Source organism: Acipenser ruthenus, chromosome 34 (assembly GCF_902713425.1).
Source record: "Acipenser ruthenus chromosome 34, fAciRut3.2 maternal haplotype, whole genome shotgun sequence".
Lineage (NCBI taxonomy): Eukaryota > Metazoa > Chordata > Actinopteri > Acipenseriformes > Acipenseridae > Acipenser > Acipenser ruthenus.
In genome coordinates, this window is record NC_081222.1 from 12,163,300 (window position 1) to 12,189,325 (window position 26,026).

The following is a 26,026-nucleotide window of genomic DNA, read 5'->3' on the forward strand; positions in this document are numbered from 1 at the left end:
AGGCATGGAAGTGCAGTGCAATTGTAAACTCCAGTCTGTTTTAAAGCTGTTGATGCGGCAGTGGTAAACTGTAAAGCACAGAGCGGGCAGGGGGCGTTGCTCTTCAGATCAGCGTGCTCCGGTGATGGCATTGCCGTTACCTGAACAGAGTCTGCACGTTGACGATGGTCTTGGCGTCGGCCATGTAGTCCTCCTCTGCAATCATGGAGCTCTCCTTGTCCACCACCACCATGGTGGCAGCGAAGGTGACCCCACAGTGGAGCAGGCTGTCCAGACTGCAGCCAAACAAAGAAAGAAACACATTGCTTATCAGAGCCCGCCCTCCAGTGTCTGTGCTGCGCTGAAATCACTGGCCGTCTTTACCAGCTCCGTTTAAGATTTTGAAGACTTCAATCAAGACCTCCCACCCCCACGCTAAACAGATTCAGTTCTCTAAATCTGTCCTAGCTCGTTCCTTTAAGCCCTGGGATGAATCATCTTGGCTCAAAAAATAACTAAAATCAAATGCTTAATTAAAAGACTACTCCAAGTAGCTTTTAAAATTGATTTTTCTTCATTCCCCTCATTCTCCCTCATTCTAAGTGCTTCTGGGTTCTGCGGCTACAGTATTAGTATAATTTTCCTCTGAATCTGCTTTTACTTTACCTGGAGCTTTGGAGCTTGTCTGGGAGAATCCTAAATCGTCAGGACCATTCTCATCAAGTCATGTGACTATGCCACCTTTCAACAGCCAAGCCCACCTCCTGTGTCTCACTAAATGTCTGTAGATGAGGAGGGGTTGGCAGAGTTGAAAGGTCACGTTATCACATGGTTTGAATGGAACGAGGAACGCTGCTCAGTCCTGGCAATTAAGATTCCCCAGACAAGCTCCAAGCAGCTCAAAACCGGGTAAATGCAGAGAGGGAGAAATGATATTACAGAACCCAGAACCACTCGGAATTATTACCCCAGCAGTACAGGAATGTAAAAAAAGAAAAAAAGCATAAGGATACATTGAACCAGTTAGGACCAGGCCTTAGCAAGTGTCTGCCATACTTCAAAACATCAGAAACACCCAATCCAGGACGGACACGCGCACAGTAATGACATTTCAACAAGCCATTTCAAATAATGACAGCGCTTCATTGCTGAGCTTTAGTCATTTTCACTCGGCCATTAAGGAGCTTCGAACAATTTGCGAGCGATTTGAAGTCCTGCTCAGCGTCGCTTCTTCACTCCCTTGCTAATCAGGGACGGCAATTATACACTCCCGTGAATTGAAGAGGCATTTGCAGGAATTTCGTGTGATTAGTCGTCATTATTTAATTTAATTTTTGTTTAATTGTCATTATTTTTTTTTTTTGGTGTGAGAGAGGGGTAGGCACGCATAATATAAGAGTTACTAATGGATCAACTTAAAGTACTCCCCAAAAACTCTGTATTCATTCTATGAGTGAAATCACAGCTTACTTGCAGATTTAGCTTTATATAACATCACAGAAGTGCTGCATTCAACACACTGGACTGTTAAAACATGCTTTTAGAACGGTAGAGAGCTCCTTGTTAAATGACAGAATCAGATCTCACATCGTTGACCTCTTCTCTATGAAAATAAAACCATTCCATATCCGGCACTACTAAACTCTACACACAAGCAGAAAAGTAGATGATTGATCTCAGAACTTTTGTCAAGTCGGGTCTTAAAGGATCCCAGTGATTCAGCCTCATGACTAGGTAACCCATTCCATCCCCTCACCACTCTCTGTGTGAAGAAGAGTCTCCTTCAGCAACATGACTAGGTAACCCATTCCATCCCCTCCCCACTCTCTGTGTGAAGAAGAGTCTCCTTCAGCAACATGACTAGGTAACCCATTCCATCCCCTCACCACTCTCTGTGTGAAGAAGAGTCTCCTTCAGCAACATGACTAGGTAATCCATTCCATCCCCTCACCCCTCTCTGTGTGAAGAAGAGTCTCCTTCAGCAACATGACTAGGTAACCCATTCCATCCCCTCACCACTCTCTGTGTGAAGAAGAGTCTCCTTCAGCAACATGACTAGGTAACCCATTCCATCCCCTCACCACTCTCTGTGTGAAGAAGAGTCTCCTTCCCTCTGTCCTAAGTCTATCTCCACTTCATTTCCAGCTGTGTCCTCTGGCCCTGGTTTCTGTTCTGGGTTTAATGGCTGGAGTTAACTTAGTCACTAAAGATTGTAAAGACTTCAATCAAGACCCCCCTAATTCTTCTTTGTTCTAGGCTACATCATTTCAGGTCCCTCACCCTTTGTTCATATATAGATGTCTACATGCATGTACACATGCATACACACACACACAGCTCTCTGGCATCCTGACTTACTTATCGATGGACCCCACCGTGTAGTACACCATGGGGAACCAGCAGATCGCTTCCAGAAAATGTGCTTCTGGTCTGGAGGAGAGAGAAAATATATTTCAATAACAGTTTTATTACTTTAAACCAGGGAAGACCCTCGGGAACCCCTGCGCTCACCTGACTGTGTGACTCCCCCAGCACACCACACGGCCGTGCCTTTACCAGGGGAGACCCTCGGGGACCCCTGCGCTCCCCTGACTGTGTGACTCCCCCTGCACACCACGCGGCCGTGCCTTTACCAGGGGAGACCCTCGGGGACCCCTGCGCTCCCCTGACTGTGTGACTCCCCCTGCACACCACGCGGCCGTGCCTTTACCAGGGGAGACCCTCGGGGACCCCTGCGCTCCCCTGACTGTGTGACTCCCCCTGCACACCACGCGGCCGTGCCTTTACCAGGGGAGACCCTCGGGGACCCCTGCGCTCCCCTGACTGTGTGACTCCCCCTGCACACCACGCGGCCGTGCCTTTACCAGGGGAGACCCTCGGGGACCCCTGCGCTCCCCTGACTGTGTGACTCCCCCTGCACACCACGCGGCCGTGCCTTTACCAGGGGAGACCGTCGGGGATCCCTGCGCTCACCTGACTGTGTGACTCCCCCAGCACACCACGCGGCCGTGCCTTTACCAGGGGAGACCCTCGGGGACCCCTGCGCTCCCCTGACTGTGTGACTCCCCCTGCACACCACGCGGCCGTGCCTTTACCAGGGGAGACCCTCGGGGACCCCTGCGCTCCCCTGACTGTGTGACTCCCCCTGCACACCACGCGGCTGTGCCTTTACCAGGGGAGACCGTCGGGGATCCCTGCGCTCCCCTGACTGTGTTACTCCCCCTGCACACCACGCGGACGTGCCTTTACCAGGGGAACTCCCGGCACATGTATTTGTAAAACCGGGAATTCCTTTGGGTTGCTATTGGTATGGTCCTGGCTGAGATCAGACCCAGGCTGTGCTGGGAGCTGCAGCGTTGGCTGCGCAGTGTGGAGGGAGCAGACTCATGAGCGCGGCGGGGAGGGAGCAGACTCACGAGCGCGGCGGGGAGGGAGCAGACTCACGAGCGCAGTGTGGAGGGAGCAGACTCACGAGCGCGGTGCGGAGGGAGCAGACTCACAAGCACGGCACGGAGGGAGCAGACTCACGAGCGCGGTGCGGAGGGAGCAGACTCACGAGCGCGGTGCGGAGGGAGCAGACTCACGAGCGCAGTGTGGAGGGAGCAGACTCACGAGCGCGGCGGGGAGGGAGCAGACTCACGAGCGCGGCGGGGAGGGAGCAGACTCACGAGCGCAGTGTGGAGGGAGCAGACTCACGAGCGCGGCGCGGAGGGAGCAGACTCACGAGCGCGGTGCGGAGGGAGCAGACTCACGAGCGCAGTGCGGAGGGAGCAGACTCACGAGCGCGGTGTGGAGGGAGCAGACTCACGAGCGCAGTGTGGAGGGAGCAGACTCACGAGCGCGGCGGGGAGGGAGCAGACTCACGAGCGCGGTGCGGAGGGAGCAGACTCACGAGCGAGGTGCGGAGGGAGCAGACTCACGAGCGCGGCGCGGAGGGAGCAGACTCACGAGCGCGGCGCGGAGGGAGCAGACTCACGAGCGCAGTGTGGAGGGAGCAGACTCACGAGCGCAGTGTGGAGGGAGCAGACTCACGAGCGCGGCGGGGAGGGAGCAGACTCACGAGCGCGGCGGGGAGGGAGCACACTCACGAGCGCGGCGTGGAGGGAGCAGACTCACGAGCGCGGCGGGGAGGGAGCAGACTCACAAGCGCGGTGCGGAGGGAGCAGACTCACGAGCGCAGTGCGGAGGGAGCACACTCACGAGCGCGGCACGGAGGGAGCAGACTCACGAGCGCGGCGGGGAGGGAGCAGACTCACGAGCGTGGTGTGGAGGGAGCAGACTCACGAGCGCGGTGTGGAGGGAGCGCAGCGTGGAGGGAGCAGACTCACAAGCGCGGCGGGGAGGGAGCAGACTCACGAGCGCAGCGTGGAGGGAGCACACTCACGAGCGCGGTGCGGAGGGAGCACACTCACGAGCGCGGTGCGGAGGGAGCAGACTCACGAGCGCAGTGCGGAGGGAGCACACTCACGAGCGCGGTGCGGAGGGAGCACACTCACGAGCTCTCAAGCAGCAGCACGATGGGGTTCAGCTCTTTCTTGGGCCGGTAGTACGCTCTCAGAGGCACGATGAAATTGTAGAGGCCGTTGCCAGCTTGCTCCGCGGACACGATGATCAGCTTGTTTCTGAAGCCGTAGGCGCGGGCATCCTCGTAGGGGATGTGGTGGCAGCCCTGCACAGTGCAGAAGAACACGGACACGGTCTTAGTGTCCAACATTCACATGTTCATGACATGTTCAGCTATTCAGGCAATGCACAGAAGCAAAATAACAGATTATGATTAAGCACAGAGATCAGTTATATAACATATTATACAGATATACACACATGCATACTGTAGATATACTGCATGTCTCATTCATATATATATAAAAACAGCTTGGGAACGAGAAAAGGCTGTTCTGCCCATCAAGGCTCATCCCTTGTTAGCGCACCACTCTCCTCTACTGGGGGGAACTCATTTAAAAACACAGAATCTGCTCTTTATTTAAATGTTCCCAGTGTTTTAGATCCCACTGCTTCACCTGGTGGGCTATTCCATGCATTTCTAACTCTCTGTATAAAGAAGTGCTTCCTACATTCAGTTCCACACACTTTTACTCAGCTTCACTTGTGCCCTCTCGTTCTTCTCTCTGCCGAATTTGAAGTCGTGTCTTACATATTCATAACATTGCGGGAGCATTGCGTTAACTGGATGGGAAGTGGAGGATGACATTCAAAGGAAGAATGTCTATGACAGAGACACTGTATAAAGAGGGTGGGTGTCTACAGTACTCACAGCCTTCTCTGTGCGAATCATCAATCACTTATGAATCAATTATTCTGTGTTTAGCTCTGTGTGTGTGTGTGTGTGTGTGTGTGTGTGTGTGTGTGTGTGTGTGTGTGTGTGTGTGTGTGTGTGTGTGTGTGTGGGTTCTGAATTCAAAGCTTGGCGAAGCTGTTATTGTGACATCACTGTGTCAAGCTGGTCATTGATATCGCAATGTGGTACAGCTCGGCTCACAGCGCCCCCTGTGGTCGCTCTAGGACTCTCACCTTGTCCAGACGTAGGCAGCAGAATGGCACCTTGTCCTGCAGGAGGTGGCACAGAGTGGGGGAGCTGCCGATGTAGGGGGAGTTCATGGGGTACCCCTTCACCCACCTGCCACTCACACCACAAACAACAAGCAAACGAACAGCAAATCAGAGCCGTTAGTGATGTGCGACACAGAGACACAGAGACACACACACACACAGAAACAGACACAGACACACAACACACACACACAGTCAGACATAGACAGAAACAGACACACACACACAGACAGACATAGACAGAAACAGACACACAGACAGAGACAGAATCAGACAGACACACACTGACAGAGACACACACACACTCACAGACACAGACACACAACACACACACACAGACAGACAGAAACAGACACACACACAGACAGACAGAGACACACACAGACAGACATAGACAGAAACAGACACACACACACAGAGACAGAAACAGACATAGACACAGACACACACAAACACACACACATTACAATAGTAGATTCAGTTACGTTGTAGGGAGCAGTTTGGCCGTGAATAGAAGCTGCTCAAACTGCGTGAAATGATTTGTGTTTTTATAAGAGACGCCCTGCACACGACGTGTTACTATAAATCATGGAAACTGTTATGATGCAAGCTCTTCAAGACGCTAGGTGGCGGTCTAGGTGTAAGGAGTCAAACCCTTTCCTGCTGTGCACTCTGCGTTAGCAGACACATGTTAGAGACACTGTGAGAATCAAGCTGCATTAAAACTCTTAATAAAGCTAATCAGTTCCTGATCAAGATCAAAACAAAAACGAAGCCCTGTTCTGTGCAGAGGATGACATCAGCACACATGACAAGACGAACTGCAAGTCAGACAGGTTGGAGTCTCGTGTGGGATTTATTACAATGCATTCAATAACGTGATGATACTCAGCAAGTTCCTTTACCATGGGACAGAATCGAGATGTATGCAAAACCCGCAAGTTTGATGTTAGAGGCTAGCATTGTAGATTTGGAACTGCTGAATCGCACAGCGCTGTGTGCATGGATGCCATTTACACGGGGGACGCGGGAGGACATGTCCCCCCCTCAGTTTCTCAACGATGGGGAAATGTCCCCGTCACATTGCAGCAGCACTAGAACGTGTGTTTCTCAATAATTTATTTGTATAATCACTGGTCAGTATAGAGTCTCCGCTAGGACCCAGCGGAAACGTCAATCTACAGAGGCAGCGTTGGCGGGCAGTGCATTGTGGGTGATCTCAAGCAGAGAGGACAAAGCACAGCCCGGTGGTAAAGAACTGTTTCTATGAGTTTTTAGTTATCTCTTTTCATTGTGAAATTTCTCAAATCGTGATACCACTTCCGATGTCTATGGTCTCAATTCTATAAAAAAAAAGGAAACTGCTCATCTGTCCATTCTCTTTACAATGACCTCACGATGACCTCACAATGCCGTGTCTTGCGATTGGCCCGTTTGGGAGTTGAGGTTTGTGTCTGGATGTCTGAACAGCTCTTACTCGCTGGCGCCCCCGCAGTCCGGCTCAGCCTCTCTGCCCTCGGGTCCGGCCTCGTCCTCAGACTGGTCACTCAGCAGGTCGAAGGAGGGCGAGGGCACGTTGTCCATCAGCTCCAGCACCGGGGCGATGCTGTGCCGCCTCTCCCGGGCCGGGTCTGGTACCGGCAGCGCCAGCGTGTTCCCTCCCACCCTGGCGCTCTCTGGACTGCCCTCACTGCTGCCCGAGTCCTGCAGGTCCATCGCCACGGTACCTGCAGACAAGTACCGGACACAGGGGCTCAGCAACCAACCACAACTCATGTGGGCTCCCTTCAAACAACACTTTCTTTTTGGGATGTTCTTGTAAGGTGTCAACTTCCATCTCTCCCTCCCAGTCCCTCCTCAGCTCCACTAGAGCCACACTGCTTCCCTCCCTCCCAGTCCCTCCTCAGCTCCACTAGAGCCGCACTGCTTCCCTCCCTCCCAGTCCCTCCTCAGCTCCACTAGAGCCACACTGCTTCCCTCCCTCCCAGTCCCTCCTCAGCTCCACTAGAGCCACACTGCTTCCCTCCCTCCCAGTCCCTCCTCAGCTCCACGAGAGCCACACTGCTTCCCTCCCTCCCAGTCCCTCCTCAGCTCCACTAGAGCCACACTGCTTCCCTCCCTCCCAGTCCCTCCTCAGCTCCACTAGAGACACACTGCTTCCCTCCCTCCCAGTCCCTCCTCAGCTCCACTAGAGCCACACTGCTTCCCTCCCTCTGTTTCTTCGCTCTCCCCAGCATGCAGTTCCCCTCCACCCCAGTGGGTGTCTCCCTCTCTCACCCATGCTGGCGATGATGCTGTGCACAGGCAGGCGTGTCAGGCCGTGGTAGATGCTCTGCGGCGGGCCGTGGCTCCCGCGCAGCGCCTCCTGCTGGTTGAAGATGAAGGCGGAGTTCTCCTCCTTGGAGATGTTGATGTAGAAGCAGGTGTCTGAGCCACTCATGATGTGGCACGGCCCCGGGTTCAACAGGATGTTGGCGTTGTCCACCCTCCGTACTCCGATCAGACACACCCCATACCTGCGGGAGAGACAGGAGCTGCACTGGACTTCAATACACTAAGGAAGGCACCACAGCGCTGGACAAACGCTGTGTATCACCCTACAGAATGAACTCATTTTGCTTCATAAAGTCGAATGAAACCTGCTGAATAATGTCACGTTAACATATTGAATTACACACAGCTTTATAGTTTTCCATACACTTAACGAAAGACTGACGAAAATGAAAAAATCGAAATCGAAATCTAACATGACATACTGTACTACTATTATGGCTTCCGGTAGACTTTTGAAATATCATTTAGCAGTTTTTTTTGTCTACAGGATAAATACAATATCTCAATTATGTTCATACAGTTTTTTTTTAAAAATTATGCCTCAATCCTAAAATTGTAGATGATGTGAAAGTTTTGTCCAGGACTGTACAGAGGTCCTGACGGCACAGTGTGGGGAGGGGGAGGGGGAGGGAGGGGGGGGGGTCCTCACTTCTTGTGGGCATGGAAGGAAGCATAGGTGAAGCTCTTGCCCTGGTACTCCCCGAAGAACTTGCTCTCATCCAGCTGGATGTGATAGATCTCGTTAGCAGAGCAGCGGCCGTACGAGCGCTGCCACCGCTCAGCTGAGCCAGCACCCCCCTCTCTGAGAGGAGAGAGAGGAGAGAGGAGAGGGGGAGAGGAGGAGAGGAGAGAGAGGAGGGGAGAGGAGGAGAGGGGATAGGGGAGAGGAGACAGGAGAGGGGGAGAGGAGAGAGGGGAGAGGGGAAAGGGTAGAGAGGAGAGAGGGGAGAGGAGGAGAGGGGATAGGAGGAGAGAGCGGAACGGAGAGAGGAGAGGGGAATGGAGAGGGGATAGGAGGAGAAAGTCGAATGGAGAGGAGAGAGGAGGGAATGGAGAGGGGAGAGAGGAGGGGAGAGGGGAACAGAGAGGGGAGAGAGGAAGGGATAGGAGGAGAGGGGAGAGGAGGAGAGAGAGGGGAACAGAGTGGAGAGGAGAGGAGATCAGAGGAGAGAGGGGAATGGAGTGGGGAGAGAGGAGAGGACAGGTGAGAGGGTGAGGGAAAACGGTAAGGAGTGGGAGAGAGAAAGAGAAAGAGAGGGAGGGGAGACAATTAGATACTGTGTTACACATCTTTTAAAACATTCTCATATGACACCAGTTCATAACTGGAGACAAAACACTGCATAAAGCAGCAGAATAGTTCACTAAAACGCAGATCCACCAAATAGTGGTGAAAATGACAAAACAGCAGCAAGCAAGCAAGCATACAAGCTGAAAAGCGTGAGCCGTCGATCCTTAGTGGTGCTCAGCTTGCGTGCGGATATCCTAGAGCTGTGAATCCACCAGGCAGATCGGCCACCTCCCTGTATGAGACACACATACAAACCCCCCACCCCACCCCACACAGAGACAGACTGGGGGCCGGGGGGCCGCCGCTGGGGTACGTACTGGCCTCTGGAGGTGTGAATGAGCAGGGTGATGAGGGTGGAGGTCGCCGGACACACACAGTTCAGAGCCAGCATGGCATACTTGAACTCCTCCTCACACACCACGTGATCTGAAACGACACAAAGACAGGGAGGCTGACGCAGACACGGAGACACACGCACACACACACACACACACACACATGCAGAATGTTTTTCTCCCTTATTTAGGCTGACCAGTTGCGTTCCCTGACCACAGCTGCCCCTTGGCTCAGGAGAAGGTCAGTGGGCATCCTCCGAACCCCAAGCCACTCGCCTCTTTACATCCAGCAGCTCCACAGCGGATGTCAGTGAACTTCCGCCCCCTGGAGGATAAAGGCAGCCCTGCAGGCGTCCGCTTGCTCTCACTGGGACTGGAGAAACAGTCCCTGCTGGTTTTGCCTCCCAAAGCGCCAGAGCCGATGCGACGCTCCCTCCCAGTGAAGCCCGGCGACCTCGCACAGCCTGGAACCTGCGCTACCCAGAGCCTTACAGCGTTTAACCTCATTTCACCAGCAGGGGGCAATATGTGTGCGGCCCTTTACACTGGTAAACACATAACAAACCCCTCATTTCTCCTCGAATGGAACGGCACGCACACACACACACACACACCAACCACACTGACACACACACACACCCCAACCACACTGACACACACACACACACCAACCACACTGACACACACACACACACACACACCAACCACACTGACACACACACACACACACCAACCACACTGACACACACACACACACACACACACACACCAACCACACTGACACACACACACACACACACACACAAACACACACTGACACACACACACACACACACCAACCACACTGACACACACACACACACACACACACACACCAACCACACTGACACACACACACACACACACACACACACACACACACACACACACACACACACACACACACTGACACACACACACACACACACACACACACCAACCACACTGACACACACACACACACACACACACTCACACACACTGACACACACACACACACACCAACCACACTGACACACACACACACACACACACACACACCAACCACACTGACACACACACACCAACCACACTGACACACACACACACACACACACACACACTGACACACACACACACACACACACCAACCACACTGACACACACACACACACACACACACACCAACCACACTGACACACACACACACACACACACACACACACACACACTGACACACACACACACACACACCAACCACACTGACACACACACACACACACACACACTCACACTCACACTCACACGTTCTCATGAAAAGCTGCGTAACTAGGGAGCCAGTTTTCTTGCAGTACTCCTGAGATTGCTGCCTCATTTGCATGTATTTATTCACAGTCCCCGGGCTGCAATTAGCGCCGTTGTAAAACGCCAACCGACATTCCGTTTGGCAGCAATCTAATTAGTCAGACAAAATGAATAAATAAATAAATAAATAAATAAATAAATAAATAAATAATAACTGCCACTGGTCATGAGAGCAGCTGTGAGTGGCCAAGAGGTGTGCAAACAATGTGGAATGTTAAGGATAAGCTTTTAAAACCATCCCTGGGAAGCTCTGGTAATGTCCAAGAGATTTTCATCTCTTGTATTGCGCATTAAAGTCGCTAAACATCATTGTGATTGCTTTAATATTTCATGGGGTTTCCTAGCAGGGGTGGCCCCCAAAAGTCAGCTACCCGAAACCCCGGGACTTAACAGACGTCCCCATTCCATTGAAATCATGTGACGATGCGACCTTTCAACTCTGCTTAGCCCCGCCTCTCCTGTATATTTACAGACAGAGAGAGGAGGTGGAACTGATGGTCACATGATGTGAATGCAATGAGGAAGGCAGCTCAGTCCCGGCATTTAGGATTCTCCATACAAGCTCACAGCCAGGTAAAGGCAGAGACAAAGGATTCAATATGAGAGCAACACAATCCAGAACGATTGCAAACCTCGTCAGAGAGGAAGGAAACACAAGAGACATACGATGAGGCAATACGTACTACACTGGATTCCCCTTTAAGAAAACATGTTTGAATTGAAATCAAGAAGGCATCTTCCACACCGCTCTGTTTCCTCAGAGCTGTAAGAAACGCGTCTTCAGGGACTTCCAGCAGCACAGCTTTCTGCTTATCTGCACTTGGAGATACAGAGCGTGATGGGAAGCATTTACAAACAGGTACAGATGGAGATGAATCATTTACCAGCTCCCAGCCCGGGCCTCTCCCTGATTAGAGCTGTTTGGAGAACGCTCAAACAATAATAAACTCAGACAAACAAATGCACCAGACTTTTTACGATCTGTCTGTCGCTGAGATAACCGCTTTGGGTGTTTATTAGGGTTGCAATGGCTGTGAAATCTCTGAGCAATTTTCCAAAGAGCTGAAAAAACAAACAGCTTCTCTGTTTTTAGAGGACAGTTGTTTTTTTTTTTTGCTATTGACAGTTTCATAATGCTATTAACTCTCAATAATTAACTACAGACTCTGGAGGACAAAGGCCAGCCCTGCTGTTGTCTGCTTGAGCTCACTAGACGTACTAGGGGGCGTCCCGCACGCCACACGGAGCGCCTTTACTGGACGTGCCGCTCGGGGGACCCCGGTTCCATTTCTTGCTTGTTCTATGTACCACATGATCGCAGCTACAGCATCCAAAACATTTGATTTTCTGGCAGACTGAATCCAAACCACAGTACAGCAGACAGCAGCAACCTTTCATCTGTAGTGTATTCTCTGATCTGCATATTCCAAATTCAAAAGCAAAAATGTATCATCAAATCTTGAGAGAGATGAAAGGGGGTAGATGGCAAGGTTACTGATGCTAATGAGAAATAAGCATTGGTTTTCACTTCTTGGCAAGAGCTCCTTTGCTTGCCTGTATTTGTTTTTTCTCTCCTCTTCTCTCTCTCTCATCAACCCTGCTTCTCTCTTTCTCCCCCGCTGAGAGAAATCAAAAAGAAGACACGTGGACGAGCGTCTGAGAGGACAAGGGCCGAGCCCTTGCAGTGATTAATGGGCGAGGCATGTGTGTGTTTTTGTGCCGGGTGAAAATGGTTTATGGAAAATTAAGATTTCAGTTTTGCCAGCGCTGGAGGGAGAAACACAGCGTGGAGGCGTCACTCACAGTCTAGTTATTAGTTATTAGTCCTGTCACTGCCGATAAGGCTATTAGCTTCTCAGTTTTGAAATGTCTTGGGGCTTAATAACAGTTTAATATTTCTTGTATAGTGGGGTTACCAGCAAAAAGCAGGTAAGCCCGTCACATAGACTAGCTGCTGTCAAATTACATGTCAATGTTTAAAGTGAAGGAGGCCTTCTCAAGGAAACATTAAGGATCCCAAGGAGGTAACCTATTCCATCCCCTCCCCACTATCTGTGTGAAGAAGAGTCTCCTTCAGCAACATGACTAGGTAACCCATTCCATCCCCTCACCACTCTCTGTGTGAAGAAGAGTCTCCTTCAGCAACATGACTAGGTAACCCATTCCATCCCCTCACCACTCTCTGTGTGAAGAAGAGTCTCCTTCAGCAACATGACTAGGTAACCCATTCCATCCCCTCACCACTCTCTGTGTGAAGAAGAGTCTCCTTCAGCAGCATGACTAGGTAACCCATTCCATCCCCTCCCCACTCTCTGTGTGAAGAAGAGTCTCCTTCAACAACATGACTAGGTAACCCATTCCATCCCCTCACCACTCTCTGTGTGAAGAAGAGTCTCCTTCAACAACATGACTAGGTAACCCATTCCATCCCCTCCCTACTCTCTGTGTGAAGAAGAGTCTCCTTCAGCAACATGACTAGGTAACCCATTCCATCCCCTCACCACTCTCTCTGTGAAGAAGAGTCTCCTTCAGCAACATGACTAGGTAACCCATTCCATCTCCTCACCACTCTCTGTGTGAAGAAGAGTCTCCTTCAGCAACATGACTAGGTAACCCATTCCATCCCCTCCCCACTCTCTGTGTGAAGAGTCTCCTTCAGCAGCATGACTAGGTAACCCATTCCATCCCCTCACCACTCTCTGTGTGAAGAAGAGTCTCCTTCAGCAACATGACTAGGTAACCCATTCCATCCCCTCACCACTCTCTGTGTGAAGAAGAGTCTCCTTCAGCAGCATGACTAGGTAACCCATTCCATCCCCTCCCCACTCTCTGTGTGAAGAAGAGTCTCCTTCAACAACATGACTAGATAACCCATTCCATCCCCTCCCCACTCTCTGTGTGAAGAAGAGTCTCCTTCAGCAACATGACTAGGTAACCCATTCCATCCCCTCCCCACTCTCTGTGTGAAGAAGAGTCTCCTTCAGCAACATGACTAGGTAACCCATTCCATCCCCTCACCACTCTCTGTGTGAAGAAGAGTCTCCTTCAGCAGCATGACTAGGTAACCCATTCCATCCCCTCCCCACTCTCTGTGTGAAGAAGAGTCTCCTTCAGCAACATGACTAGGTAACCCATTCCATCCCCTCACACTCTCTGTGTGAAGAAGAGTCTCCTTCAGCAACATGACTAGGTAACCCATTCCATCCCCTCCCCACTCTCTGTGTGAAGAAGAGTCTCCTTCAGCAACATGACTAGGTAACCCATTCCATCCCCTCACCACTCTGTGTGTGAAGAAGAGTCTCCTTCTCTCTGTTCTAAGTCTACCTCCGCTGGATATAATGTCTGCCAATTAAAGTCAAGGGAGTGGATTCTGAATGTGCACAATGCATCTGTGTATCACACTGGGATTAAAATACCCCACTGTGCTCCCGTTCCACCAACAGCTGCCTCATCCCATTGTAGCTGTCCTTGTGCTCCTGTTGTCTCAGGACAGCACTGGTCCAGTAGATGATTTTGCTCAGGGTTTGTCTGGGCTCTGAAGAGATTCTCAGTGGGCGTGCGGTCTGTCGTTGTTCATTTTGACCATGCAGGTATTTCAGTAAGATCGCCCTTCGCTTCAGCGACTGTGTACTGTCTTACTGTGTTCAATCTGAGAGACCCAGCGGCTGATTTGTTTAGGAGAAATGATTCATATTCTTAAACAAAACTGCAAGCTATGTCCCTTTAAACCCCACTGTATGCTGTAAATGAATTGTATTCGATCTCAAATATAGTACAGTTTATGACTTGATTACTTGACCTGTTTTGTGGGTTTAGTCACTGACTGTACGTCGTAATATATATATTTTTATTCCTCTATTTATGAATGGCATCGTGACATCAGAGCATCATTACACCTCCCCTCTCTCTGTCTGTATAGAAACGCAGAGGAAATGCGACTGGCAGAGATGAAAAGAACGATTTAGTAAAAAATTCAGAACCCGGAAGCACTCGAAACGATTGCAAATACCATAACCAACCAATATATATATATAAATGAATGTATCTATCTCTTTAAAATCCAGATTGTACACAAGTTGAAAGCAGTGAAATGATCTATTAACCCTTTCAGTCCTGGTGGGACCTTGTCTTAGCTCCGTTTGTTAACACACGCTGTCGGAAATCACATCGGAGCCTCGCGGGACTCCTAGCTCCCAGTCCGAGGTCTTGTAGAAGTATATGTTAAAAATAAATAAACGATGTTTCGTCCTGTTCTCTTGGACGCTCAATAAAGGAGTTCCTTCTTCAGGACTGGAAGGGTTAAACGCGATTAAACGCTGCCTGCTTCCGGTTTCAAGCAGCTGAGACACGAGCCTCGAGTTTACCTGCGAACTTGACGTGGAATTTGTTCTCTGGTTTGAGGATCTGGACGTACAGAGGGCAGTTGGGGGCGAAATCCTTGACCGCCCAAGCCCTCAGGATGGTCTGGTGATCCTGAAACACAAAGACAGCAGCGTGAGGGAGTGGCATGTAAAGCCATCATTTCATAAACCTGACCTGCTCTTCTGCCCTTCTGAATCCACCACATGGGTCTCAAAATGTTTTGAAAGAGACGTGTGCATTTTTGTGTGATTGCTGGTTCTGCGTCAGGTTAAAAGGAAGCTCTCGGTTTCTAGGCCTTATTCTCGGGTTATCTGTTTGCACTTCCTGGGTCATTTCACCGGAGCGGCGTCTTCTGGGTCAAAGCAGGTGACTGGCTGAAAGCATGTCAGTCAATAGGAGGAAGCAGCTGATTGGTTAAAGACAGGAAAGAAGCCAGTGAAGGGGCGGGGACAACACTAATTGAAAGCACGGCTTACAAGCAGAGATTTCTTTGATCAAGTATATCACGTTTAATAATATCTATCTATCTATATATCTCTCTCTATATATATATGGAAGCTGCTCTTTGAGCTGATAGATAGATAGATAGATAGATAGATAGATAGATAGATAGATAGATAGATAGATAGATAGATAGATAGATAGATAAGATAAGATAAAGATATAGATAAGTTTATTACAACCACTCTGGCCGCTTGTGGAGTGGGTATCAGTTGAGTGGTACAGCACACTACACGACACTCCCTGTAGATTTAGTAGATTTTTGGAATGAATTGTTAAAAAATTTTTTTTTTTGACATTTTCTTATCTGGCATCCACTGCAGCTCTCCCGGTCTGAATGAATGAATGGCCAATCAGAGAGGGCTTATTTAATCTCATTACAGGAGATCTGAAAATGTCAGACGAAAACAGAACCGAATGGAAGAGCCCTCTAATGAGAAGGCATCGGCGATCGAAGGGGAATTGAAAAGGTCAGGCTCCACGACACCGTATCAAACCTAGGGGACCGCGGTTCAAAGCACCGCCCCCTCCCCCTCAACCCTCTCAACCTCTCTGATGTCTGCGCAGTTCAAACCTGCCGTGGAGGAGAGATAGGCACCCGCGAGGAACTGCCTGTCTTTCAAAGAACGCACCGACTCTTCTCTTTAATAAGGCTCCCTCTGGGCAGTTCAACAACATCTGATAGAAACTGAACTTACTGTGAAGGAGTATGAATTCTTTAAAACTCCCAAGCCCAAAGTCTGTCTGCAGTTCACATCCACTGCCTGGATATTGCACACCCCCTTCAGTCGCTGTGTGCAGCATTGTGCCACGTTGAGTTTCCCATCAATGTATCTATTTTATAACGCAAATATGATTATGGTAGGGCAACTTCTCGAACTCCACAGAGTTCTCAAAATGCAATATAATTTGTGACTGAATCAGGCTGTAGACCTGTCTACCTCGTTGGATTTGGCATCGCGCTGGCATGGGGCATGTTCTCCTGGTATACCCTGGGCCCCTTGATTACTGAATTTCATAGTCCACTTAAGCATTACCGCAGACGAAGTCTCCCATCCACTGAATGGTTTGAGGAGCATGGCAGAGAGACTTCAGGGTTCCTCCATGGCCTCCACAATCCCCTTGCTTGAAGGTGTCTTGAGGGATGACTTCACCACACTGCTAAGACGACAAATCACTCAAGCTCATCCCAGATGTGTATAATCGGATTGAGACCTTGGGGATTGTGGAGGCCACGGAAGAACCACAAGCCTGAAGTCAAGGATAGCACTGAACAACAAACATTTTGTCAAATCCTTTCCCTTTACCTTGGCTTACCTGAGCTAGGCTTACCATACGACTCCATATACACTGGGACCATTTGGGACAGTTCAGGCTTTTCAACCCACACCCCAGTGCATTCTGGTACCTTTCACAGCAGGACTACGTTTACCAGAATGCATTGGGGGTGTGAGTTGAAAAGCCTGAACTGTCCCAAACTGTCCTAGCATACCTGGAGTCATAGGGTAACCCTAACCTGACCATTTCAAATATCCTTACCAAGTTTGATCTCAGATGCACGATCACGTCTCAAAAATGCAACACAAATGTAAGATGCATGGGGTGTTACTATGGGCCTGTTTCCAGGGCGGTAAGCATGTGTGACTCATATCTCTGGAATCCATTTGCCTTCATTACGCTTGGAAGCTAAACGCTTTCGTGGGAAGGAATTCAGAACTGCAGTAAACATGAAGCTGACGTTACGCTTTCATCCTGAAGCGGATTAAGATCATGACTCAGCTTGCAAACCACAGTAAACAAAACCTCCTCTTAATTGCAAGCGTTCGTATTTTCACGTCAATTCAATTAATGATCATTATTTTAAGTGCAGGGCTCCTCTGGTGCTTGGATATTTCACATAATAAAATGATTCTAATTGTAAAACCAAAGAGGAAGCTTTTGGTGTCTGGATTTCCTGTTTCATTCAACGCATCCTGGTGGTTTTTAAAAACCGCCTTCTATTGCAAAGCAGTGTAGCCTTGGGGCTCGTCCATCAAGAGCTTCCAGTCTGACAGCTCCATTACTGCAGCTCACACGCTGCTCACCGTGTCTTCAGAGCTCTCCACTCACCTCCTGGGTTATCAAAACAAGACCCTTAGATAACGTTACACAAACAACGAGAAGGATGCACGACTACTGTAAAGCAAGCTTCACGCTAACAGGAGAGCTTAACCAATTGACTTATCAGACTTTTAACAGTAAAGTATTAATCATGTATTATTATTATTATTATTATTATTATTATTATTATTATTATTATTATTATTATTATTTGTATACTGATTTATTTTTAATATTTTATATGAATTATTATTTTTGTAAATATAAATGTTTTATCTAACTAATAATTACTGTTCTTGAACGTATTGGTCTAAATAATCTTACAGCAGTGTGATCCATTCCAGGTTTTACTAGAAGTTTAATAAGACACACCTGAGCTTGCTGTAGGAGTCTTATGTCCATCACTGTACCAAGCTGCTATTTAAAATATACAGCAGCTTATTAAGCTCCAGAGTTATACAGTAAACACTGCTCCTGTTACATAATGCTGGTTAGCACATTTATAGAGCATCATATATTCATATGAATCCTAATTTAACGAGAATTGTGAGGGTCTGGAACCAACTCCCCAGTAATGTTGAAGCTGACACCCTGGGATCCTTCAAGAAGCTGCTTGATGAGATTCTGGGATCAATAAGCTACTAACAACCAAACGAGCAAGATGGGCTGAATGGGGCCTCCTCTCATTTGTAAACTTTCTTATGTTCTTATGAGCCAGGACTGGGATAAAAATATCTTTTGCTACTTGATGTTTCAAAAGAGATTTCTAAACTAGTTATTTCAATTCGTTTTTTTTTTTTTTTTTACACACAATTTCCCCTCGTTGAAAACTCTCCACTGGGTCTAAATACTATTTCTATACTTGCCTTTGAACACTCTGAAAACGATTTATAAAAAGGAAACGGATTTGAGGAACCAGAAGTGTGTGCCAATGCAGAAACCCACTTCATTCAGAACCAGCAGTCTGGGCAGAAGAGGCAGTCAGGGCCTGGAGGAAGCACACAGACGAACACTTCAAAGGGATTGAATAAAGGAAGAGGACCTACGGCTGCGATGCGGTCCACCTCAAAGCGATTGCTGAGGACAAAGCAGGCCTCCGCATCATCCATCCTTCAGCCAATAGCAAAGCGGGGGCGGGGCCACAGCGTGTTAGTGGAAAAGACAAGGGTTTCAGTTAGTAACACACACAGAGATGGATGCAATAAGGCCTGACACATTGAATACAGGGACGCCTCGGGTCTGTGTCTGAGAAGGGTGGATAATGTGAAGTCTGAGTTTTCCTGTAGCGTTTACACACCGCTAAAAAGTGACAAAGTCAGGGTGACTAGAAAGACAGCGATTTTTTTACCCCATATATTTCTGTTTTGCTATCTTCCAGTTCATTTAATTGTTCTTCATCCAAATCTCACGTCTGCTTGCTACTGTTGGGATTTTTTTGCTGGTAATTGGTCACTCAGTTTGATAGTTACTGTACATTTGTAACTGTAAACAAGATGGCTACCATTACTTTAAATTCTGTGAGGCAGCACAGTGATTTAGAATATGTGACAAGACTCCAGCTGTCTGTATCCATCCAATACACAGACAGCTGGAACCTTGCTCAACCAATCGCATTGCTTGTTTCAGGTTCCATTGCCAGCCCTGGATTATATATATATAACGCCACTAAAATATAGATATTATTAAATACTAATTATTATACAAATCCCAATTTTATTTGCATACTGAACTTCTAGTAACACATGTAATAGGTGATGCATTTATCTCATTTCTACAAGGATTTCCACAAGGTGTCTTTCTCCGTCAGAATGCTGTGCTTTATTGATGTGTGTGTGTGTGTCAGCGGCTTCGTTGGTGTTTGTGTTCGCAGTCGTTTGCTGTCGTCTTCGTCAGTATCTGCAGCCTTCTCAAAGAAGCAGCTGGTAATTGAAGAAGTTCCTAATGCTCTTTCCATTGCATCAAGAGGACTGACTGAGTGAATCAGTGTGGGAGATGGGAGTCATGTGACTTAGCTTATCCATTAGTTCCGACCCGTCTACACCACTGCTGCCCAGTGAAGACTTACTTGGCTCTCATGAGATCCAGGTCTTTGAGTGCGGAGCCCTGCAGGTAGATGACTCTCTGAGACCAGAGGGGGATCTGGAGAACCCTGCGCACCTGGGCATCAATCTCTGTTGGGCACAGAATCACCACGTAGTAATCCTGCAACACAGTCCAGGGTTAGAGACTCAGGCCTGGGCTGCAAATCTACCCTCAGTGCAGTTATTGAAATGATCAGGAGTTTGAGCAATCAGCTGTTTGAGCAATCTGCAGCTCAGGACAGGGTTAGCAGGGCCAGCTCCGGCTCACCTGACAAAGTTTTGAGATCAATCAGCTACTAGGAACCAGAAGAGACCCGATGGACCTGAATGGCATCTCGCTGGTAAACTTTCTTCTGATTGAACAGTGCTTTAGAAGAAGGGAGTGTGTGTGTGTGTGTGTGTGTGTGTGTGTGTGTGTGTGTGTGCGTGCGTGCGTGCGTGGGGGGGGCGGGGGATGTACCTGCAGTCGAGGGTGTGCGTAGAACTCATTGAGGAAGTCCATGAGCAGGTCTATCTTGAGGCAGCTGACACACAGCACCACGTGCTTCTCAGTCTGGGCGCGGTAGCGGCTGTAATTCCCTCCCGATTTCTGACGTTCCATCCACAGGTAAGCCAGCTGCTCGAACTGGAGCACAGAAACACAGGCAGAGTTCTTAAAATGTTTCTCTAAATCTGCCTTCAATTTGGGGGAATCCTAAGTACCACAACTGAACACCCTTCCTCGTTGCATCCAAACCCTGAGACAGGCCCCTCTGCTAGCCCCTCCCACTCTTAGCTAGCGAGAGTAGCTGGGGCTGACGGAGTTGAAAGGCCACGAAGGTTGAACCGCCCCCACTAAACCCACACGTGTTATTTTTTTGGTTTGTTTTTTTAAAGACTGTTAATTGTTTTTAATTGCTGAAAACATGACCACTCTGCAAAGCAGGTATGTTACTAAAGCACTTTTGATGGATTCCTTGAGCATTGAGAACATCACGCAGCTGTATCAGTTTACACGGTTTTATCAGCTGCATTGATAAAACACAGCTGCATTCAGGGCTCCAGAGAGCCTAGCCTAGCCCAGAAATCAGCATTTCAACAATGTTAACATACATTAGAGCCATCCGTGTGATGAAAAGTTCACGACCAGGACTTCATATCAGCAGTAGGTACAGAATAGTACAGAATAAGAATTGACCAAGTTTCATGACAATTTGATAAGCGATTATCCAGATATAGGCGAGTCTGACAGACAGACACCCCCCTATATATCCACACAATCTGATACTCTGAAAAACAAGATAACGTTAATACACAGTTTCGTGACGTGAGAGAATCAGGGAGAATGAAGTGGGCTCCTTCGCTCCAGCTGAAACCACTAAAGAGATCTGCACCGCACTGGAAATGTGAAATGTATTTTGAGATGAAAGGATAGACAAGAACAAAGGAGGCATGAATGCTTGTTGGCAGGTCCGATCATTAATGATAAAAAAAAACAAGCAAACGAACAAAAGACTGGGGAAGGATCGAGCAAGCGTCCTGCATCTTCAATCAGCACGCCGGGGGTCTGCCTCTGCCCCCCTCCCCTTCTCTCCCTCTCCCCTCTTCCTCTCCCATTCCTCTCCCTCCCTCCTCCCTCTCCCTCCCTCCCCCTCTCTCCCTCTCTCCCCCCTCTCTCTCCCCCCTCCCCCTCTCTCCCTCTCTCCCTCTCCCCTCTTCCTCCCTCTCTCTCTCCTCTCTCCCTCTCTCCCTCTCCCCCCCTCTCCCCTCTCCCTCCTCACATTTGATCAGACTGTCCTTTCATCCAGACAGGGGCGGCCAAAGTGGTCCTTCCACTCCTGGTCTTTGTTCCAACCCCGTTCTAAATCTTTATATCATCTTACCTGTTAAACCTGGACTGGAATGACCCCAGGTGTCTTATGAGATCAGTTCAGAATAACTACTGAGTGTGTGAGATATGCCAAGATTAAATACTAACTCCCTCTGCTGGGGAATCCTGCTGGGGAATTAGTTTATAATTAGACAGATGTATTTAAAAAATAATAATAATTGGGCACATCGTTGAAATGTTAGCAAGGTGAATCCTTAAAAAAACATGTTTAACTCTGCTGTGACCTTTGCAAAGAGCTCAAGACACTGTGAGCCACGTCGCAACCTGTCAAATGCAGATTCGATTTCAATTGAATTTGCAAATCAGAGACGTGAAATGAATGTCACTGGCTTGGCTCTCTGTAATGCGTTGACCTCACATCCAAACAGTCTGGTCTTTTTAATGACTGGTGATTTTAAAGTTCAAATTTCAATCACACCCCCCCCTTCTATGTTCCAGGCTAAACAGATTCAGTTCTTTCAGCCCATCTTTGTATCTCATTCCTCTAAGCCCTGGGGTTAGTCTGCTTCCTCTTCATTGTCCCACTCTGGTGATTGAAAAAATCACAAGGTCACATGAATGGAAGAGTCTGTTCAGTCCTGGCAATTAGGATTCCCCAGACAAGCTCAAAGCAGCTCACTGGCAGATAAGCCAGTAAAGCTGTATCGATGCAACAGAACCCAGAAACTCTCCGGAAGAGGATTTGGAATGTAAAGGGGGAATGTAAGAAAGCAATTCTAACGCTGGCGAGAGTCCCGCTCTGTCGAGCGACCGTGGCGTCACCTGGATGGGCAGGACGATGAGGGCCACACAGATCATGATGACCACCAGGAGCTGCGAGGGCCAGATCTTGGGGGTGACGTCTCCGAAGCCCACAGTGGAGAACGTCACGATGCAGAAATACAGCGAGTCGAACAGCGTCAGGTTGTTACCGGCTCGCTCCAAATGCTGGATCCCACAGATACTGCCAGAGAAACCCAAAGAAACAGCCTTTATCATTATTATCATTATTATTATTATTATTATTATTATTATTATTATTATTTATTTCTTAGCAGACGCCCTTATCCAGGGCGACTTACAATTGTTACAAGATATCACATTTTTTTACATACAATTCCCCATTTATACAGTTGGGTTTTTACTGGAGCAATCTAGGTAAAGTACCTTGCTCAAGGGCACAGCAGCAGTGTCCCCCACCTGGGATTGAACCCACGACCCTCCGGTCAAGAGTCCAGAGCCCTAACCACTACTCCACACTGCTGCCCCATTTCAGCTTGGTTCAGGTCTACAAACATCGTACTTTTCATCAACTAATGAATTATTTTAGTATATATATATATATATATATATATATATATATATATATATATATATAAAATTCAGATCTTTTATTTTACATCATGTAATCAAAGAAACTACAAAATATTATTGCAAAAGTCTACCGGAAGCCATAATAGTACAGTTTTCATGTTAGATTTTGAAATTTCACATCTTTGAATTTTTTTCAGTTTTTGCGTTAAGTTAGATGGAAAACTAAAAAGCGGTGTGTAATTCAATGTGTTAATGTCACATTATTCAGCAGGTTTCATTCCACTTTATGATGCAAAATGAGTTCATTTTATAGGGAAACGCAACACTTTTGGCCAGAGCTGTAGATTATTGTAGTCAACACATTCTTGTCTCTCTTTTACGTTTAAAGCTGCCCTGTGTCCTCTAGAGAGCTCTTAAACATGTCTACTCTCTGAGAACAGCGGGCACACCAGAGTGTCACCACTAATCTGCCCCCCCTGCAACACACTCCCAGTGCATTTGTAAAAAATACAATATTTGCTAAATGTGGTGTGCTAAAGGAGTGTGTTGCTAGGCAGATTTGAGATGCTGACCAATAAGATTTGGTTTTAAATATAGTAGCTGCGATTTATTTGTTCTTGTTTGTGATTGGTTTGCAATTCCTGGGGCACAGTTGTGCCGAACTGCCTCTCGGTTATCGTGTATGAAAGGACAAGAAATGTATTCAGGTAAACAAGTCGTTCAGCTGATGTGTGAAATGGTTTGGAGCGTGCGTGATCATATTTAGTCTGTTCTTTAACATGCTCACCTAAGATTTTCCCCAAATTCTACTGTGCTTTTGTACACTGCTCTGTGTTCTTTGTAAACTTTGTTTTTTCAGTCCGATTCAGAATGTCCAATTATATTGCCTCACCACAGCAATCCGCACGACACCTCAGAACTGAAAATCAGCAGGCGCCCTCCGATCCCACAACTGCCTCTTAACACTCCAGAACTCGAGAGCGGACGTCAGCAGGATACAGGCCTCTGGAGGACGAAGGCCAGCCCTGCAGGTGACCGCTTGAGCTCACTCGGAGCGGGTGTTGCCTCCCTAACCCGCGGGTGCGCCAGTGCCAACGCAACGCTCCCTGTGGAACAGGCCTGCTCTGCCCTGACTGTACGACTCACCCTGCACACCACGCGGTCATGTCTTTGCCAGGTGAGCCACTGGAGCCTTACGTACTTAATAATATTCACAAGGCATGTTGTTTATTCCATACGATGCCAATGTATTTTTATCTCTCACTCTGTCTCACTCTGTTAACTGACTGGATGTGTAGCTGTTGAATTCAATTATTCTTTCATTCTTGTAAGGGGTTCTTTCTGGACAGGCGAGCGCGGATCTGTCTGTTTTCATTATTTTGTATTGGTACAATATAAAAGTCTGAAACTGCTACACACTCCATTACAAGGTAAAATGTTTCTCCAGTATTAAGGGTTTTTTTTGGGGAGGGGTTACGTTTTACTCATCTATGTAGAACTCACCTAACCACTAAGTAATATAATTGGCCTTTAATGTTTTCAGCTCAATCTCATCTCGTTTCCAGTATCACACTGGGGCTGCAGCCGGTTCCATCTACAGTCTACAATCCAATCTACAGAGATCGTCATTTTGTATAGCTGCTGTTTATAAATCAATTATAAATCAACCTGCACAATTTCCCTGGCAGTGTAATATATTTACAGCTGTCATTTTCTGCCTACATATTATTGTTCTGCAGTCAGAGATTTTAAACCCGTCTCTCACGTCCTTCTCATCGGACGCTCATCAGGTAACTTCACCCATCAGTGTGGAGAGATGCAGTTCTGCAGCCTGCAATCCTAACTGGAGCAGACAGACACACACACACACACACAGGCAGACAGACAGACAGACACACACACACACACACACACACAGGCAGACACACACACACAGACACACACAGACACACACACACAGAGACAGACACAGACAGACACACACAGAGACAGACAGACACACAGACAGACAGACAGACAGACACACACACAGACTGACACACAGACACACACACACAGAGACAGACACAGACAGACACACACAGAGACAGACACACACACAGACAGACACACAGACAGACAGACAGACAGAGTCCCACTGGATTTGATTTGATCTCAGATGTGCTGCTGATGGAAATGAACGAGCCCCGTTTCAAAGTGCTTTCAGCTCAGTCCCGTTGTCAGATGGATTCACGACCTGAACCCGAACTCACCATGTGAACATGAGGCAGACCAGTGTGCAGATGAGGATCAGGACCTGGTTGAACATGGCCGAGTGAGTCCTCTGTATCGCTCGGTGGAGATCATTCTGAAAGAGACAGAAGCACAGGCGTGGGAGAGGAATCAACACTGAGAGGAACGAGGAGCTGAGAAACATACAGCTGTGAACAAACACTCTGCATCACCTAGAACTGTAGGACTGAGACACAACTAAATATATATATGAACAGAATTTAGATCTTTTATTTAACATCATGATATCGCAAAAGTCCACCGGAAGCCATAATAGTAGTACAGTAGTATTTCATGTTATATTTTGAAATGGCACGTTTCAATTTTGTTCAGTTTTTCGTTTAGTATATGGAAAACTACAAAGCGGTGTGTAATTCAATACGTTAGCGTGACATTATTCAGCAGGTTTCATTCGACTTTATGAAGCGAAATGAGTTCATTCTATAAGGCGATACTGGGTTTAACCCAGTATACCTCACTGGGTTAAGCCACAAATGGGATTTATTGGAGCATTTTTCTGCAAAGGGGAATCACGCTGGAGTTCTCCATATGGAAAGAAAAAAAAAAAATTATATTGAAAAATATCCAGATACTTCTATAACACATTACAGCGTTCCATACACTGATAGGCTGCCCATATCGTAATGGATCCGCG

At 48.0% G+C, this 26,026-nt stretch overlaps 1 protein-coding gene across 1 annotated transcript in view; it reads right to left on the minus strand.

Moving 5' to 3' along the window:
• The window catches only part of LOC117409829 (potassium channel subfamily T member 2), a 93,143-nt gene that overhangs the window by 13,158 nt on the left and 53,959 nt on the right, over positions 1 to 26,026 (minus strand). Inside the window, exons 9-22 of the mRNA XM_059007207.1 lie at positions 25,353 to 25,447; positions 22,570 to 22,750; positions 20,398 to 20,562; positions 19,922 to 20,058; positions 18,903 to 18,966; positions 15,258 to 15,366; positions 9,493 to 9,601; positions 8,534 to 8,686; positions 7,828 to 8,066; positions 7,028 to 7,277; positions 5,512 to 5,617; positions 4,476 to 4,648; positions 2,338 to 2,409; positions 141 to 275 (exon numbers count right to left, since the gene is read on the minus strand). Coding sequence (XP_058863190.1) covers positions 141 to 275; positions 2,338 to 2,409; positions 4,476 to 4,648; positions 5,512 to 5,617; positions 7,028 to 7,277; positions 7,828 to 8,066; positions 8,534 to 8,686; positions 9,493 to 9,601; positions 15,258 to 15,366; positions 18,903 to 18,966; positions 19,922 to 20,058; positions 20,398 to 20,562; positions 22,570 to 22,750; positions 25,353 to 25,447 — 1,988 coding nt within the window. The remainder of the gene's footprint in view (positions 1 to 140; positions 276 to 2,337; positions 2,410 to 4,475; positions 4,649 to 5,511; positions 5,618 to 7,027; positions 7,278 to 7,827; positions 8,067 to 8,533; positions 8,687 to 9,492; positions 9,602 to 15,257; positions 15,367 to 18,902; positions 18,967 to 19,921; positions 20,059 to 20,397; positions 20,563 to 22,569; positions 22,751 to 25,352; positions 25,448 to 26,026) is intronic.